This window comes from Gadus morhua, chromosome 8, assembly GCF_902167405.1.
Source record: "Gadus morhua chromosome 8, gadMor3.0, whole genome shotgun sequence".
Lineage (NCBI taxonomy): Eukaryota > Metazoa > Chordata > Actinopteri > Gadiformes > Gadidae > Gadus > Gadus morhua.
In genome coordinates, this window is record NC_044055.1 from 1,182,632 (window position 1) to 1,200,719 (window position 18,088).

Here is an 18,088-nt window from a genome sequence, read left to right on the forward strand (position 1 = left end):
CTTTCTCTCTCTCTCCCCCTCTCCCCCTCTCCCTCTACCCCTCTCCCCCTCTCCCTCTCTCTCTCTCTCTCTCTCTCTCTCTCTCTCTCTCTCTCTCTCTCTCTCTCTCTCTCGTGCTAGTCGGCCCTCTTTAGATCTTTTCCCTCGAACAACCTTCTTCCTCCCCCCTCGTCGGTCGATCCAGTCCCAGTCTTCTTCGGTTGACGTTGCGGGTGTTTGCCGTTCCCTTCTGGCGCCGTGTGTTTCGTTTTGTCCTCACCGGCGGGGGCGAGGGAAAGGAGCAGTTGGGAGGCAGGCCGAGGGCGACTCGTTCTGAGGAGCCCACTGCGGGAGGGAGGGGGGGGGGAGCGAGGGTTAGCGGGGGGAGGAAGACCTCACGGCTATCAGTGCATGTTCACCGGAACGATCGTTCAGGTCGACTCCCAGGGTGAAAGGAGTCAAGGCCCCGATGTGCTACTGACAAAACCCAACCGCGGGTCGCTGACCGGACAGCCCGCCTATCACCGTGACTACAGTGTACATTGATCGGTGTCGTCACTTAGGCTGTGCCCCAACCGCTGAGATCCACCGCGGCTGGGGCGCAGCCAACGTGATGACGGCGATTCTCCGATTATATCGGGGCCTTGACATCCGACATCCGTGACCTTCACAATGGCAATGTTTTACTTGAGCTGAAGGTTGAGAACATTCCTGGGTGCAACCTGGGATCTGTGGTTACCAAGCACCTTCTAGGTATGGTGCACAGCCCCCCAGTAATGGGGGGTTCGCAGTAACATGGTACCACACACTATTTTTGGATGGTTTTGGGGAGGCTTTGTCAAAAACTAAATATTGCGCCCCCCAATTATGACGTAGATAGATTGACAGCAAATTTTGTTTTGTATATATGGTGTAAATCTAATGGGGTATATCCATTTCCAAATGTGTCTCAACTTCATAATCATTTGTTTTGCAGTAAAAGGATGATCCATGTTTATGGATGCAGCGATACCGATACCAGTACTTGGTCTCAGGCCCGATACTGTGCTAATGTACTTATACTCGGCGTCCGATAGAAAGTTTTGCTTTTCAGAAACTTATTGTATATTAGGTGAAAAAGTTTTTTTTTGTTCGAAATACAGCTGAAACAGTTGGTTCACTGGCTCTTTAAACTGTCATGGTATTATTAGGCACTCAAATCGGTACTCAGTATCAAGTACCCAAATCAAAGTACTTGTAAAAAAAAAGTGGAATCGGTGCATCCATGTTTGTAGTTTGACCTACCTGAATTCAGACTTGGTCAGGTGAGGAAATGGACGAAAATTATGGCAAGACCAACATTTATCAGCATGACGAGAGCCACCAAGATTGAATTTGGGCCCTGCAGAGAAGACAAGAGAATACACAATCAGCAAGAGAAGAAGCCAACACAACCAACGCACCGATGAACACTAGTATCATTATTAATTATTATCAAATATTGAGTCATTTAAAGGCAGTGCCCTTTACCTGAACACGCTTTTCCAACCGCCAGTACCAGTACACCAGTACCAGTACTAACCCTAACTTACATTATTAACCTAACTTAATGGTGTGAATGATTGCGGATGGTAGAGCATCATCCGGGGTCTCGAATCATTCACACGAAGACCATAGACCACAGTCATTCATCTTCCAGACATGTTATCAACATGTCTGGCAGATAGCGGTTGACCGTGCGTTGTTCCGGGGGCGCCCACTCACCGACTCCTCCTCTATGATCTCCGTGCTCATGTCCAGGCTGGCCTTCTTGGTTTCGGCGAGGCTCTTTGGTTTGTGTGAATCCTGCCTCTTCGGTCGGGGCGTCTCCGGGGCTCTGGGCTGGCTGACCTCTTTACTGACCGGCGGGGCCGCGGCCGCCGGGGCCGGGGCCAGGGCCAGCACGGGGCTCTCGCTGGGGGGCCGGTACTGCTTGGTGAGGGGGGCCAGCTGGGCCAGGCTGGAGGGGTGGAAGTTGTCCTCCAGCTCCAGCTGGGAGTCGTCCGGCGGCGGCATCTTGACGTCGGCCTTGACGTGGTAGCCGTGGAAGTGGGAGTGGATCTGGCCGTTGCTGCCGTGGTTACTGGTGACGGCGCTGGTTGTGACAGCGGGGGCGGGGGAGGGGGCGGGTCTGGCGGGAGGGAGGGCTTCCTTCTGCCTCACTTCCTGCGAGGCTGCCGGGGGATTTGACGTTGCCTTGACTACACATTCACCGAGAAAGAGGATGATACAGAATGTGACATGTGACAACATGTTGTACAATAAGGGAACAATGGCAACGACAACGCTGCTTTTAAGCCACAACAAACAAGACCAGACGAGGCCAGCCTGGACGCCTGACACATTATTTATCATCTGACAGCACACGAGGACAGGAAGTACCCCATACAAAGCAAAAGATTTCACAAAGGCCATTCAGAACAGGAGCCGTCAAAGCCTAAAAGCCATTCGCAAACCCTAAGGACTATGTTCCCCCCCCCTCTCCCTCTTTGTCTAACCCATCCTTCTCTAGTGCTGCACTCGACTGCTCCACGGGTTTCTTTAACATGCTCCCAGTCACACCGGGTCGAGCTCCCCGCCACTACAAATAACACCGCTAACAAGTTAATAAGCCCCGCCCCCCCCGCCACAGCCCACCTGGACGGCCGTCACAAGCACTGCAAATACAACAGCACAGGACCACACCCCCCCACCCAGCCATCAGCTCACCGTCCTGCACCCTGGTGCAGCACCCTGAGGTGCAGCACCCTGATACAGCACCCTGGTACAGCACCCTGGTGCAGCACCCTGATACAGCACCCTGGTACAGCACCCTGAGGTGCAGCACCCTGGTACAGCACCCTGGTGCAGCACCCTGGTGCAGCACCCTGGTTCAGCACCCTGGTGCAGCACCCTGATACAGCACCCTGATACAGCACCCTGAGGTGCAGCAGGGCTCGCTGCCCCGGTCACTACCGTGTTCTGCGTTGCTACATTAGACGTATCGTCCACTAGTGTCCGGTGGCGTCGCGTGCTGTGAGCTGTAGCGCTGCTGTGTGGTCCGCAGTAAAGGGCGGATTATTGTCCCACGTTCCCGCCACGCTAGCACCCTGCAGACGCTTCGACGGTTCTGCGTCGAGTGTTAGCGAGCGGACCAATCACAGCCCTCGCTGCTGCGTCGCCTCGACGGAAGGTTAACATCTTTAGGAGGCGCACGTCCGGCCCTTGCGGTGAACAGAAGGAGGGTCCGCAAGGACGTAAGGGGTCTGCGTGAACGTGGAACCATAATCAGCCCTTTACGGTCTTGTTATCATTCTGTGATGATGTGTGTAAAGTGTATGGTTGGTTTAACCCCCCCCATAGCAAACTAACTTCAGTGATGGGTTCCTCTACCCGGGGGATGTCCTATGGCTGACAGAGCCCCCCCCCCCCCCCCATACCGTGTTACCCGGGGGATGTCCTATGGCTGACAGAGCCCCCCCTCCTGTTGCCATGCTCACCTGCAGGTATGCTGCCCGGCGCGGGGGCATTGCTCTCTCTAGCAGCGCTCTTTACCAGGGGGGGGGCGGGGGTGCTGGTGCTCTTGGTGGGGGTGGGGGGGGAGGGGGCAGGGCTGACGGAGGGGCTGGCGCTGGGGGAGGGATCGGGGGTGGTGCCCTTCCGGTAGAAGTGGGGCGAGGACGACTTCTCCTTCTTCTCCTCCAGGGGGGCCTCCGTCACCTCCAGCGGCTCGTTGTACTTCATGCGGATGTAGTCGGGTCCTGGGGGGGGGGGGGGGGGGGGGGAGGGGGATGATGATCGGAATAAGGATTGCACTTCACACGACGGTGTGATCACACTCGTGATAAGCATTGTAACATCCTGTGACTGCATGAACGCAAGCAAGGGATAATGTACAGAACGCCGGTCATTATCCGGAAAATAAGCCCCTTCAGGGCGAGGCAAGACACCTTCGCCAAGGTGTCTTGCCTCGCCCTGAAGGGGCTTATTTTCCGGATAATGACCGGCGTTCTGTACATTATCCCTCTTATTACACGGCTACTTGCCAAAACGAAAAAAATAACTTCACACGGTACGTCATTTTACAATTACCAGTCGGCCAAAGACGTTGACATCGCTGAGCCACCAAACACGCTGGGGTTGATAAGTTACTGGACTACTTGCAGAGTGATACCAAAGGCGTTTTCCACTTTCCTTGACAGCGGTCTTTATATGCTTAGCATCAATTATCGAAAAATAATTCACCGCCGGAAGTTGGGAAGGCCCACGAATTGAACGGAGCGTTCGACAGCATTGAGAAGAGCCCTGTAATAATGTGTAATAATGGAAGGTCCTAAACCTAACCCTAATCTCTGACCCAGCCGATCAACTATGCTAAAGCAGAACTTCTGGAGGGAGACGGCACAGAGGCTGGGCCAGAAACCAGAAAATGGAGTTTTAGATTATTAAACTAAATCAATTCACACTAAATTGCCGTGCGAGATGCAGATTATTCCACACACATCTTCTGCAGTTGAACTCTGTTTACCGCAGACTGAGCTCCGCAGGGCCAAGGCTGTGACGATGTTACTGCACTCAAGTCGCGCACTGGTGTGTACCAAAGGAACACATTCAATATTTTATTCAATATTTTATGTTTTATCCGTGCTATTATTTTGAAGGGATATTGGCCCTGGGGTGAACTTAAAGTGACCCGTCAGGTAACACGTATGCACTGGATTTCCCCTTCGGCGCTCATTGTTACTCGACACATCTATTCATAGTTTGCGGTAGTCATTTGAAGCTGACATTGACTTAAGTTAAGTGTGATTAAACCTGATCCAAATTCCTCATCTCATCTTCAGGCAGCCCGACGGTTTTGGCCTGGGCGGTAACCCTAGCTGTTACCTGCCCTCCGGCCCCCTGGGTGCTGAACCTCCCAGAGAACACACAGAGGGAGGCAGACGTTGGTGGGATCGCATCGCAAAGCATGACCGTCTAACTGATTTGCTAGGGTAAGGAACGATAGCGGGGTATTCTGCCCACAACCTGGGTCACTGACGCCCCGAGGAACCAAGCACAACGCCCAACACAACCCCCCAACGCAGGCCAACACCGTGGTTCTACGGTGGTGGTTTGAGCTGGGCCTCCATGGACCCCCTTTGGGAGGAAAGTGATCTCAGGTCGATCAAGTGTCCGCAGCGACGCCCGGGCCTCCGGCTCTATAACAGGACGGCCCAAATTGGGAAAGGGGTTCCAGATTTGTAACGAGGGTTGGCCTTTCAAAGTGTTACTACGTATTTAGTTTATTGTAAGGACACACAGCTCCCAATATATGCATCATAAGGGAATTATGTGTAGTTTTGACATACACACATATGCCATTACTTGCCATGGTCAAATTTATGATTTGATTTATTAACACTGTGAACAGACTGACGTGCATTGAATACCACTATTACTCCTTTTTCATTGTAGCCATTCTCCTTTGGCATTGCCTCTTGAATCCATCTACAACCTGTTTGGTGGGCACTGAGATCGCACCATGTATGTGGCTCCCAGACAAAACCCTTGACCTGATCATCATCATCCTAATCAATAGCAGTAGCAATAGTGGTACCAATGGTAATATACCATTATATAATGCTACACTACAGTAAAGTATGATCCTACATATCCACATCCAACTAGTTTAAAGACACCGAATTACAGGTGTGAGCCTGCTCCAGGTGTGAGCCTGGTACAGGTGTGAGCCTGGTACAGGTGTGAGCCTGCTCCAGGTGTGAGCCTGCTCCAGGTTTGAGCCTGGTACAGGTGTGAGCCTGCTCCAGGTGTGAGCCTGCTCCAGGTGTGAGCCTGGTACAAGTGTGAGCCTGCTCCAGGTGTGAGCCTGCTCCAGGTGTGAGCCTGGTACAGGTGTGAGCCTGCTCCAGGTGTGAGCCTGCTCCAGGTGTGAGCCTGGTACAGGTGTGAGCCTGCTCCAGGTGTGAGCCTGGTACAGGTGTGAGCCTGCTCCAGGTGTGAGCCTGCTCCAGGTGTGAGCCTGGTACCTGGCTGGTGGAAGCTCGGGGAGAGCTCTCTGGCCACGGTTCTGGCGATGTCCGAGTCCTGGCCGGCGGACTGCCCGGCGTGGTCGGCGTTCTCCCCCTTGGCCCGGGCGTGGGCCGTCCTGAGGAAGACGCAGAACACAAAGGGAGACATGTTGATCCTGAGTGGATCCACTGCCATGCCTGGAGCCTCTTCTGTAGCCTCCAGGAACTCATTCAAACCATCCCAAACAGAAGAGTGATTGCGTAGCCTGCGTGTGATTAATGTTGTTGTTAGTAGTTCATGCACTTATCTCCCTTGTCCTTATTTCACAAGAACATCCATTAAGAATCAATCAGGGACAACAACTATAAACAGCCTTCTTGTTAACGGGCTTCCACAACAAGGACTGAAGATTGGTGGGGACTGTGACAACTCATGTTGATCACTTCCAATGTTAACATTGGTTGAGGTCATTGTAATTTCATAATGGGCTGATTTATTGGTGGATTTAGTTGGATTTTGCAAAATCATCAACACACAACACCCACGCACACACACACACACACACACACACACACACACACACACACACACACACACACACACACACACACACACACACACACACACACACACACAAACACACAAATACACATAAACACATAAACACACACTCACACTTTTCCTGCCAAGAAACTATGGAGGCCTATTTTGTCCACCCACAGCTTTTGTCCTTCCTCTTGTAAGCCTCTTCGTCAGGCTTACCTAGTGAACGGTATGATGACAATATATCATCTCTTATAATCTCAAAGTTATCTAAGAACAAGACCTTTAAGAAACACAAAGCCCTTCATGCTGCATCAGGTGTGCGCCTCAGCCCATCCAGAAACATGGACGTAGAATTGACCTCCAATAAGAACACACTCACATGTATCTGACATGCTGCTTTGGCCCTCAGCAAGACGTACTATCCTCACACCCCCCCCAAACACTGAACCTCATCCCAGACATGACATTTCTGTCCACTCCCATCATAGGAATAACACCTGGGAACGCAACCGCCTAAAGAAGCCCCTCCTGTAAGGACCCGATGTGCTAGAGCCGCTCTGCAGGCTGGAGCTGAGCGGGTCATGCAGGATGGAGGCAGGGCGACACCTCTAAGTTGGCCCCTTGGCCCCTAACCCCAAAGGTCACACATGGTCCACAACAAGAGTAAGGCCCATTGGTTACTGCAGCGGTCGAGTTCATCCACACTGACCGACGACGCCTCTGACTCCTGGTAGGAACAAACTAATAACCGCCACTAACTTATTTGGCAAGGAGAGGACAAGCCGGGGTCAAGCGGGGTAAACCCCCCCCTTCGACCCCTTCCTGAGGTGGCCCCTTGGCCTGAAAGGGGTGGAAAGTAACTCATTCTGCCAAGGGGGGGGGGGGGGGGGGGGTGGGTGGCCAGGCTCAGGTGTCCGATGGCGGTCCTACGTCAATGGGCTGCGTCAGATGTTGTGGTCGGCGTGGTCTCTCTTTCAGATGTCATGATGACATCCGTAGACAACACCTCGGCCCGGGACCACATGGGCACGGAGACGCAGCTCCAACCAAACACTGACGGCATGGCAACCATGGAACCCTGACAGAACCGTCTGTGATTGGCAGCGGTGCTAATCAGAGACTGTTGTGTCCTATTTGTGTGACTGTGTGCGTGTGCGTCTGTGTGTGTATGAGTGGTGGGGGAAGTCCCGTAACAAACTCTAAGGAGATGTGGGACCAGGTGCATTGCGGGAGGATTCTCGGTAGGTGGCTTCATGTTGTGCACACAAGACGGCCTGAACAGGCAGAGCCCGGAGGAGCCCTCGCTCCTCCTGACGACTGCAGCCGAACGCTGGGTTGGACCCGAGGTGGAGAGAGGCTGAGACGGAGCGCGGGGGGGTCTGAGGGAGGCTCCTGTTCCCGGCCGAGGTTAACGGAGAGGAGGCGGGGCCGACAGAGAGGAGGCGGGGCCGACTCACTGGCATAGAAAGGGCTTTCAGAGGCAAAGTAACGACAACACATCGGATCTATTGAGGCCCACCTCGTCCCTGTGACTAGGACACGGTGTACTCGACTTGGTAAACATTAGCTACAGTGTTTCATATCAAAAATAGCGTTGGCATAGGAGGTCTGGTTTATTAATCATTCAGGGAGATTTATCCAATGGGAGGGCTGAACGATATCGTGTGATCAGGTGTCTGTACTTGGCCCTTGCAACATCTATCCTCCTACATGATGCTACTACTATTGACTTAACACAAGAATATTTCATCAGCTTCAATTGCCACCAGATGAAACCTAAATATGCATTTTATTAGAACCAGGTTATTGTGGTGTCATACCCAGAATCTAACACCGCCATATCATTGTAGGCCCATTCAGTCTTATCAGAGCGTATGCTTGCTGGCCATGCATGTATCCATATGGTTGTAGGCTATCACAGACCTTCCTTAAAGCAACAACTAGAATCATAGCTGTGTTTCCGAGGCATTTTACCTGTATTGAGTCTGGAGGATGAACGTCTGTAGTTCATTGAGGAGATGTAAAACATTTAAATCTACCATGAAGTGATAACCCCTACCCCCACTCAAGACATCGAGAACGGGGCGTTTATTATAAGTGATTGTGATCAGTCCAGAGCTGAACTTATGTTGATGAGGGGTAAACCTGGTACGTCTTGCTAGGTTCAAGCATGGATACCATGTGATAGAGTGGTGCATTTGAATGGATAACTGGCCTAATTGCATTGTGGTAGAAGCCTTTTTGATGTCCCCCTTCTGGGTGGTTGAAAGCCCTTATCTCAGGGTTGAACATCTGAAGGATGGACCATTTGAGACTAGGGTCTGTCCCTCCCACACGGCAGACCCCAAGCTAGAGCCTTACCCAACCAAGGTTTGTCTTAACTGAGGCAGAACTTACATCTGTAACCATTATACCATGCAGATAAAAAAGAATCAGGTAAACAAACCTAGACTGGCAGCTGAACCTAGACAGGCACACGACCTAGCGGCATCGGACAAAAGTTTCATAATCTACATAGGGTCAGTGGGTCGTTCCATTGAGTCACTTCAATGCTGGAACACGGTGGGGTGGGCGTTGTGCATTCACGGTGTCGCTGACCTCCGTCCCATAGGTTAGTGCGCCGCATCATCATCATCATCATCATCATCATCATCATCATCCAACCAAATCAAGACCTGAAGACAGAGGAGTGTCTGCACGGCAGCATGCGAAGGGGTCAACCCCCCAACATCAACACTCCAACCCCGGGCGGTCTTTACCTGGACGTGGCGATCTCCACTTTCGTCCGCGCGATGGCGGCAGCCCGGATGGCGCCCTCCACGGCGCGGTCCACCTTCTGCTTGGTCTTGGCGTTCTTCATGGGGATGAGCTGCTTGCGGATGCCGCGCGCCAGCACATTGTTCTTGTACTTGCCCTCCTCCTTGTGGCCCTCGGGGAAGAGGGTGCAGCCGTAGCCGTGCCGCTTGTTGTTCAGCCACTCGCCCTCGTACTTCATGCCGTTGGAGCGCTCCGACACGCCGAAGCCGTTGCGCTTGTCGTTCTTCCACTCGCCCATGTACGACTCGGTGGTGGTGGCGTCCACGTTGTCCTCCAGCGGCAGGTAGTCGTCGCCGGCGTCGCCGTCCCCGAAGCTGACGGTGGAGTTGGCGTCGCTGGAGCTGATGCGGCTCATGGTGGTCTCGCTGCGCGCCGAGCTGCGCTTGCTGGAGATGGACGAGCGCGAGTCCGACTTGCGGAGCCGCTGCAGGCTGCCGAAGATGGAGCCGCGCCGGAAGAGGCCCTTCTTGCGCTCGCCGCCCTCGCCGTCCGAGTGGAAGTTGAGCACGAAGCCGCCGCGCGTGCCGGTGGGCCCGTCGGAGGCGCTGTCGAGCAGCACGGTGCCGTTGCTCTGCTGGCTGCGCAGGGAGGCCAGCGAGGTGCGCAGCGGCGAGCGGATGACCGTGGCCATGCCGTACGGCACGCTCTGACGCACGCCGTAGCCGTGGCGCATCCCGCCTGTCCACTGGCCCTGGTAGGTCCCTGCGGGGGGGAAGGAGCGGCCACAGCAGGTGATGAAGACCCCGTTCAGTACGCACACGGCGATGAAGAGCGCTTAAATCATTATTATCGTTAGTCTGATCAATCATTTGTCTTTAAACATGTCATCGGTTTGGGTTTAGTCAAACTCTTCATGCGTACATCTTTTTCTTTTTTTTTTATATCAGCTATTGGAGTACAATCCTAATAATATAATAAACCAATCGATTTTGGTAAATCAATTTGATACAAAATACAGAGATACAAAAACACCGGTTCTGATAGATTGCTACTGAAAGGGGATTCTCACTGTGTGGATAGGAGCATACTGACAGCCCTGTGGACGCTGACTAACCAGCCGCATCCCCGACTCTAAACATGTAAGTGTTTAATCTGAACACTTACTCCAATTAGGACTGCATGGGTGCCAACGGAGCACGCAAAACGGGAGTAGTGACCGATGGCTACACTTAATTAATGCTCAGAGCACATTCACTATAATAACCAAAAACAAACAGCAAGAATAAATGGTAGTAAGGGACACACAACGTTTATACGTTATCGATGTTTAGATGTTTAACTCGCTTCTGATATGGGCTACAGGAACCAAAGGATGTGCTTCCAGATGCAACGAGTTCAAACGGCTTACCCTCATGTCAGTTGAATGACAGCTCACTGTATAGTGTTGGGCGTGCATTGACTTTGAAACGTTCTTTGGTTTTTGGATGGCGCACATACATGACTGGGTCATTATTTACATGAACAACTCTGAAGATCTGTGTGCATTGTCAGACCAAAGAGCTGGCATCAAACAGGAAGGGATCGAAAGTGTTCTGTTCTGATATGGGTATCAAAATAAAAGAACTGCAAGGCAATTATAATAACACATTTTGATTACTGACTGCTACAGGAGGTAACTGTGGTTGAAAATATAATCAAAAAATATGTGATTCAATAATTAAATATATCAAAGGCAGCACTGAGATTAAAAAGCACTCAATGGGGTACATCACAGTGTAAGTTGATTGAGGCAAAGTAGAAAGATAGTAGAGTGATAAACACAGATACTTTTGTCAAAGCGATTTTTTAACTAGGCAATACCCATGGTGCTGAGCTGAAGTAACAGGGCGTTCTGTGGGCCGGTGGTGGTCAGAACAGGTGGCTGCCCGTGGCACCGGGCTATCGCCCTAACAGCATCAGCCTGCAGCTAGAATATGCTATTTTAAAAGATGGAAGTAACTCGAGACACTGGGAAGTCTGCCTGTAGGCCAAACATAACTCCAGCAGCCATCTTGCTATGTGAAATAAGCCTCCAGCCCGACTGAAGAGATGGAACCTGGATTAACCATTAGAATATGGTTCATGGGGAAGAGGAGAGGAAATTATTGCTATTCTTTTTCAATCAAAAAAGTAAAACAGCGATTACACTCAAATTATTTACTTGTTAACATTCAGTTGTTTGGTATTGTTTGGAACACAAATAAAGCATAAAGGGCAGTGAATTACCATGTAAGCGGTCGTTTTAATTACAAAGAGTGTGCATGTCAAGTGCAAAAACCTTACAGCCTTAAGATTGGACTTTTCTGCGACCCAAAGCACAGACCACCAACATAGAGGCTATATTTAGGTGTACCTCCAGGCTCGGCCTTCCATGAAATACACTTGTGCATAGTGGTCCACAACCACCTATATGGAGTTGCACACTTTGTTTACTTGTGCTCAAATGGACTTATTTTCTCCTTAGATATTAAGAATCCTCTGTCTGACAGTCACAACATTTGTGTTTTATGTCAGGTGGGAAAAGATTCAAAGTTCCCCCTTGGAGTCAAACCCCCTGAATGGGAGACAAGCCCAGAGCTGCCGTGGTGATATAGAGAGATATAGAGGGTGAGAAGGGCTTTGATAACCATCGATTCCCCTCTGCAACGAAATGTCCCCTCCTTAGACCGCTTTAGCGTGTTGTTCATTGTTTGCTCAATGCTGCAACATACCGTCGTATGTAGCCTTTGCACGACTATGTTACGCTGTTAAGAATCCAAGATTGAATAACTCTTAATTCAATTTTTCTTTTGTCCAAAGTGATGAGAGTACATTACATAAGAAGACATGAATGTGTTAAGACCCTCTGCATATGTTGGGACACACTGTATATAGATCATCTCCAAAACTGTTCTGCTGTTGTCATCCAAATGCCATCCAAGACAGACACTCACTCTGTAGACATTCTTTGGATTTATAAGGCGGATTGGAAATGTAATTGATTAGGATCAATTAAGTTTCAATCATTTCAGCCATTTATCTATTTATAATATCAAAAATAAGTTCACATTGTTCAGTAGTAACTTGATGGGCATTTACTTTCATTCTTAACCTTTAAAAAATATGAATAATCAACTGATGAATCCCAACTAAATAAATAGTTAGTTGTAGCTTCCCTATGATCTAAACTCTCCTCTCTCATTGACATTGGCTCCAGACTTATAAGCAGCTTATCCTGCTTATCCCTGGTGAGCTCGAACATGAGTAGCACCTCCTAACCTGCTTACCTACAAGCTCTGCACGATTAGCTTCTTCTTAACCTGCTTACCTACGAGCTCTGCATGATTAGCTACTCCTTAACCTCCTCTCTACTTTAATAATAATAAATAATAATAATACATGTAATTTAGAGGCGCCTTTCAAGACACCCAAGGTCACCTATGGTAACCATACCAAAAGTTAAACTCAATCCTTTTGCAGCTTCTATCTCTGTAATAGTCTGTCCCATATAAACAGGGAAGATGACTATTGATATTTAACTTCGATTATAAACTTAAAACCTCCTGCCTGTCTTATACCATAGAAATGCATCTTTAGTGACCAACACTTGAACACTTTGTCAATGCATTTTAAACCAATTCAGGTCTGATCATGATTATCGCATAATGCAGCGTTGGATATATCACCCCACTGCTGGTGATTCAGACCACATTCTACGTTTGTTAGAAACTTTGAACGATCAATTGTACATCTTCGTCATCAAAGCCAGACTGAATTGTGCTTCACTTATTCAACGTACATCGATGTCTCTTGATGTTACATCCGATATTTTAGTGAACAGTGAACTTTTCAATGCCACATGAACATGGTACGTCAAAATGGGTGCTGACCAAGTTTAATAAACAATGACAACTAAATGGTGCTGTATCTGTAGAAGAAGACTCCTAATGTGGCCCTCTTGTTTACTCCGGGCTAGCTTACCCAATGAAGAAGATTTGTCAAATCAAGGTGTACTAGTCAAGATGCAATGTCCAATCCTTTATTCACAGGCTCTCACGGGAAGCCCTAGCAGCCAGCCCCATCCTGCTACATGGTGACTCTGTTACTCTCCGTGTAATTCTTCATACTAAAGTTTAACACAGAACCAGGGCAGTCCTATAAGGGCCAATTGCTACCAGTTTCGAAAGGTTATACAATGCAAAGAACTGCAACCCCCGTACGTCCTACTTCCTCTCTGAGTTGTTCACCAGGGGGATGAGATACCTGGGTGAGATTGATGAACAGGGGGGATGTGATACCTGGGTGAGACTGATGAACAGGGGGGATGTGATACCTGGGTGAGATTGATGAACAGGGGGGATGTGACACCTGGGTGAGATTGGAACACAGACCAGTTGTCGTGTACTGACTGATCTGGACTCAATCCAGATCGACTGTGCCTTAATACAATTAACCCGGTGTAAACACTCCTAGTGTCCACTGGAACTATGTGGCGGTCCACTGCTGGTAGCTCTACTTTGGCAGAGTTAACACAAACAGACAGCACTGAAAGAATGAAAGACTGACGGACGTAGAGTCAATCATAGGCCGAGAGGGGGACCCGGATTGCTGCAATTAATGTGTTGTCTCAAATTCTGATTTTGCAGTGGAATGAAAATGATTTCAATTTAATTACTTAAAATCAATCAAGAGCTTGTTCCATATAAATAGGTTAGTAATAACAAAATGTTTTATTACCTAATGCCAGCGATTTGGCTGAAATATTCTTTAAACTTCTGATCAAAGCTTTTCATGTGTCAAAGCTGCGGTGGTACTCCGGACATCCCGCTGCCATTGGAAGGGAGAAAGCCAAGCATTCCGAAGTGTCCTAAACCAGCGGGGATGCTGTGATAAGGCTGTGGGCACGCATGGGATCCATGGGAAACACGGATTGCCCGGACCAAACCCGGACGAGAGACCCTTATTGGTCGTCAATTCTAAATTGCCTCGCACAGAGGACACTACAGTTAGCAAAAACAGATATTCTCTCAGCCCCTCACATTCACCTGTAGCTGGAAGAAGGCTATGGCATTCCTAAGAAATGACACTGAATTATAGCGTTTCAATCTCAGCCCCTTTGATCAACAGAAGGCTAGTGCCACTCGACTCAGCCTGAACAGGCAGCGTGGGCTGTTCCTTAAGACACTATCCCAGTGAGGGGTCAACAGGGTTAAGATTAAATAGTAAGAGGGAACATGGAAAGGGGTGCTGGCCTGCGACTGGCCTACTGGCCCTTTGCCACCATGACCTCGATAAATCAAGCGGAAAGGACGATGGCTAGACGGATGAATATGCAAATGCTTGGACGGATGTATGTATGGATGGGTAACTAGACAAATCCGGTTTGACAGGCTGAAACAATGTGGGCTGATTGTGTGCACAAAAGAGAGAGCTCTAGTTATGAGGTACAATAAATGTGCTGGAATTAACTTGCCAATGGTTTGATGGCTTGGTTGCCTGATAGAAAATGATACACTCATCATAAACATAGAAAGACGGACTAGACAGCTAAAGACTTAGAGAAGGTCAACGAAGGAGACCAAAATAGACCGATTCAAAGAGAGGGGGGTACAGAACGATAAAGATAGGAAGTAGATACATTTAGAGTAGGCTAGTAGAGAAGGCATCCAAGAAGACTCACTGAGTATGCTAAAGTAAAAAAATAAAAAAGGAATAAGAATGGCAGATAATTCTATATTATTGTTCCTTATAACAACACACACTATTGGGATTTAATAGGGTTAAGCAGAATTAACCGTTCATCTGTAGTTAACCTTCATTTGAATACAACCTTACACGAGTTGCATTCGATTTTAGTTTATATGTTGAGAGATGATAACTATGTCGATACATTTTCAATCAAACTGAGCCTCAGTAAAAGGTGATTTGTTGATAAACTAATAGACTAATATTTCCGTCAACCTCCATCCACAACTACCACTGCTGTTTGGAGCAGATGGCTTTATGCTCTCATATGAACATCCAAAACGGTTTAACATACAACAGTAAACGATTCAGTGTGTTGTTTAGGCAAACTACCAACTGATTAGGTTTAGCATAAAATAAGATATGATAATAATGCATGATAATGCAGATGAGTTCATTTTCTTTGGAGTGGGACTGTGGGACATTGAGTTACTGTTAAGTTAAGTATATTCTCCACTGTAGATACAGTGAAAAAGATTGCCAATCTTTCTTCCTGGTTGGCTAGTGATTAGGGCCAAAGGTTAAAAAAATCCAGTAAATGGATGAGGATAGATGACATATAATAATATGTAAATGTCACCATGCATATTGGGAACTAGGGTTTGCATTCTATAAAACACTTAAATGAATTAACCTGACATTTTCATTTCGAAGAGTATAGTACCAGGAAACCAAACTCGATGTTGCTGTGCCATAATTTCCATAACAGGCATATTGCTGTTGTATAGTCAGTGGATTGATGTTATAATCCAGGTTCAGCATAACAAACCTTTCCCTGGTCGCTTTAACAGCACTGCCCATTAGGCCCTGATAATAAATCAAGTAGGAGGTCCATAAGAATAGATTGTTGCACTGCACTGATATTGCACTGTTTGTGACCATCAAACGGGAAATCCCACTCAAAACGTATCAATGAGGAGTTCAGAGACACTTGTTGCCATTTACCTACATGCTATGTTTCTGCCCTATTAATGGTTTAGAATAATAATACTAATGATAATAACAACGAATACTATAACTTTATATTTTGCCTTAAATATATTTGCCCCTCAGATACAATCACAGGCCTCATCTGCCTACATGCACACACATAAAGTCAACTGTTGCTGACAGACACCGCCTCACCTCCATCCCCGTACGTTTCGACGCCGTATCCGTCCTGTAAACCATTGTTCCACGTCCCCTCGTACCTGGCCGGCGTGTTTAAACTCTGCCTCACGCCGTATCGACCCTTCAGTCCATGAGTCCATTCCCCCCGGTAAATCCACCTCCCCTTCGTCTCCACGCCGAGTCCATGGCGCTTCCCCTGCGCCCAGTATCCGTGGTAGACGTTGCCGCTGGGCCAGGTGTACACGCCGACTATCTCGAACCCGTTGGACCAAGATCCCGCGTACTCGCCCTGACCCTTGGGTCCCGTGCAGATGCCGTGTCCGTGGGCTTTGCCGTCCTCCCAACCGCCGCAATATGTACCGCCATCGTCAAAATCAAACCGGCCGCCCGTCATTCAGGAAAGCAAGGGTGGGGGAATTATAAAAATCGCGGCAGTTCCTGGTGGCGGGTTGGTAAGGCCAGTGTGAACGGGGTTGTTTTTTAGGGGGGCCGAAATGTGGAGGTTAAGCGCGGCAAGTGGGTGCCCGGAATTGCTCGCGAAGGCGGTGGTGATTTGAGGGGATACACCGGGAGAAATGATGATCGCCGAGCGCCTCGGTTGGCTGCTTGCTCTGGTTGTTAGGTAAAGCAGGACGTGGGTGGGAGAGGGCGGCCTCCACTGCTGCCAGGGTGGCGTTACTTGTGAGTGTTTTATGACTCCCGCTCCCCTAGTCGTTGTTTTTCAATCCGTCTCCTTCGCTGTTCTCTCGTGCGAGCCGTTATTGGGTAGTGTGACGGTGTTATTTTGATAGCAGCGTTAGGAGTATTATCCACCGATAACACGGATGATGTGAGTTTCGTTTTTGCATCGAACAAAGATGCTCTGCTTTTTGTTTTCGTTAAACGTTTGACTGCTAAGGAAATGTAGTTGAGTTAATAGGCCAACTTAAAACACGCACGCACACACACACACACGCGTGCGCGCGCACATCACACACATACATGCGCGCACACACGCTCACACAAACATACACGCACAAAATCAATCGTGTGATATATCAGAGATCAAGTGATCAGATGAAGCTAAACTTGTAGGAGGATACCACCATGTGGACAAAAGTGCATTTTACAGGATGTGAATGAATGCGGAGCAGCAGCAGCATCTGCCCACGGCTTTGCTGGGGTCTTCAGTGACGATGTAGTGGAAGAAGAACACAAAAACATTGGTTTGCAACATGGCAATGTTCACTGAAGAGATGTTATTGGACCTCTAAAAGCTGGAGGTGGTCTAACAACCACCTGCTATGCTAAAGTCTTATAGCCTAACAGGACAACAGGACATCTAGAAAAAAGTAGATAGAAAAGTAAAAAATCTATCGAATAAGGCTGCCTTAAGGTTGCCACAAACATGGCTAGTGCACTGGTTATTTATTAAGCATCAATGGAGTTTGGCTTTGAATGTGGCAACATTTGTAGTTTTACTATAGTAGGCCTACTGCTAGGGTCTCATATGGTAGTAGGTCCACCTGAGTACACGTAGCCTCAACACTTCAGGGATCAGCATCTGGTCCATTCTACCAACACTAGACCTCAAACCTTCCTGCGCACATCCGCATGACAGTGCGAAGATGAGATGTGTGCTCACATGTTACTTTTATGAGAGGATTGACACGTTAAAAGGTGTTACATGACATTCAAGTGGTACAGGCTGCACAACATATTTTCATCGCTTCAAACTGAGAGAGCAAGACACCTCAATGGACTCAGTGCGTGGTGATTTTCTTTCCCCACATAAACAAACAAAATGTCGTAAATTGAACAGAGGGACATTTTCCCCAGCGGATTAATAGTAGGGAAGAAGAAAAAGGCATACAGCAAATAAGCTAATTCGAGCCAATAGCAGTCAATGATGGCGTTCTGTTCACTGACGTGCTGAAGACACCTT

General features: G+C 48.7%; 1 protein-coding gene across 1 annotated transcript; it reads right to left on the reverse strand.

The window, feature by feature from the left end:
- Positions 1–267: 267 nt before the first annotated feature.
- LOC115549575 (junctophilin-1) lies at positions 268–17,049 on the reverse strand. Its single transcript, XM_030364854.1, has 7 exons — positions 16,180–17,049; positions 9,294–10,053; positions 6,006–6,124; positions 3,477–3,737; positions 1,723–2,198; positions 1,264–1,360; positions 268–324 (listed from the first exon to the last, which is right to left on the reverse strand). The coding sequence occupies exons 1-6, from the start codon at positions 16,556–16,558 to the stop codon at positions 1,280–1,282; spliced, it is 2,076 nt and encodes a 691-aa protein (XP_030220714.1). The 5' UTR covers positions 16,559–17,049; the 3' UTR covers positions 268–324; positions 1,264–1,279.
- Positions 17,050–18,088: the final 1,039 nt, after the last annotated feature.

Coding starts and splice junctions, on each gene's coding strand:
- LOC115549575 (XM_030364854.1), bottom strand. CDS start 16,558: ATGACGGGCGGCCGGTTTGATTTTGACGATGGCGGTACATATTGCGGC. Junction 10,054..16,179: donor CGAAACGTACGGGGATGGAG/GTGAGGCGGTGT, acceptor TCCCCCCCGCAG/GGACCTACCAGGGCCAGTGG. Junction 6,125..9,293: donor GTGGAGATCGCCACGTCCAG/GTAAAGACCGCC, acceptor CGTCTTCCTCAG/GACGGCCCACGCCCGGGCCA.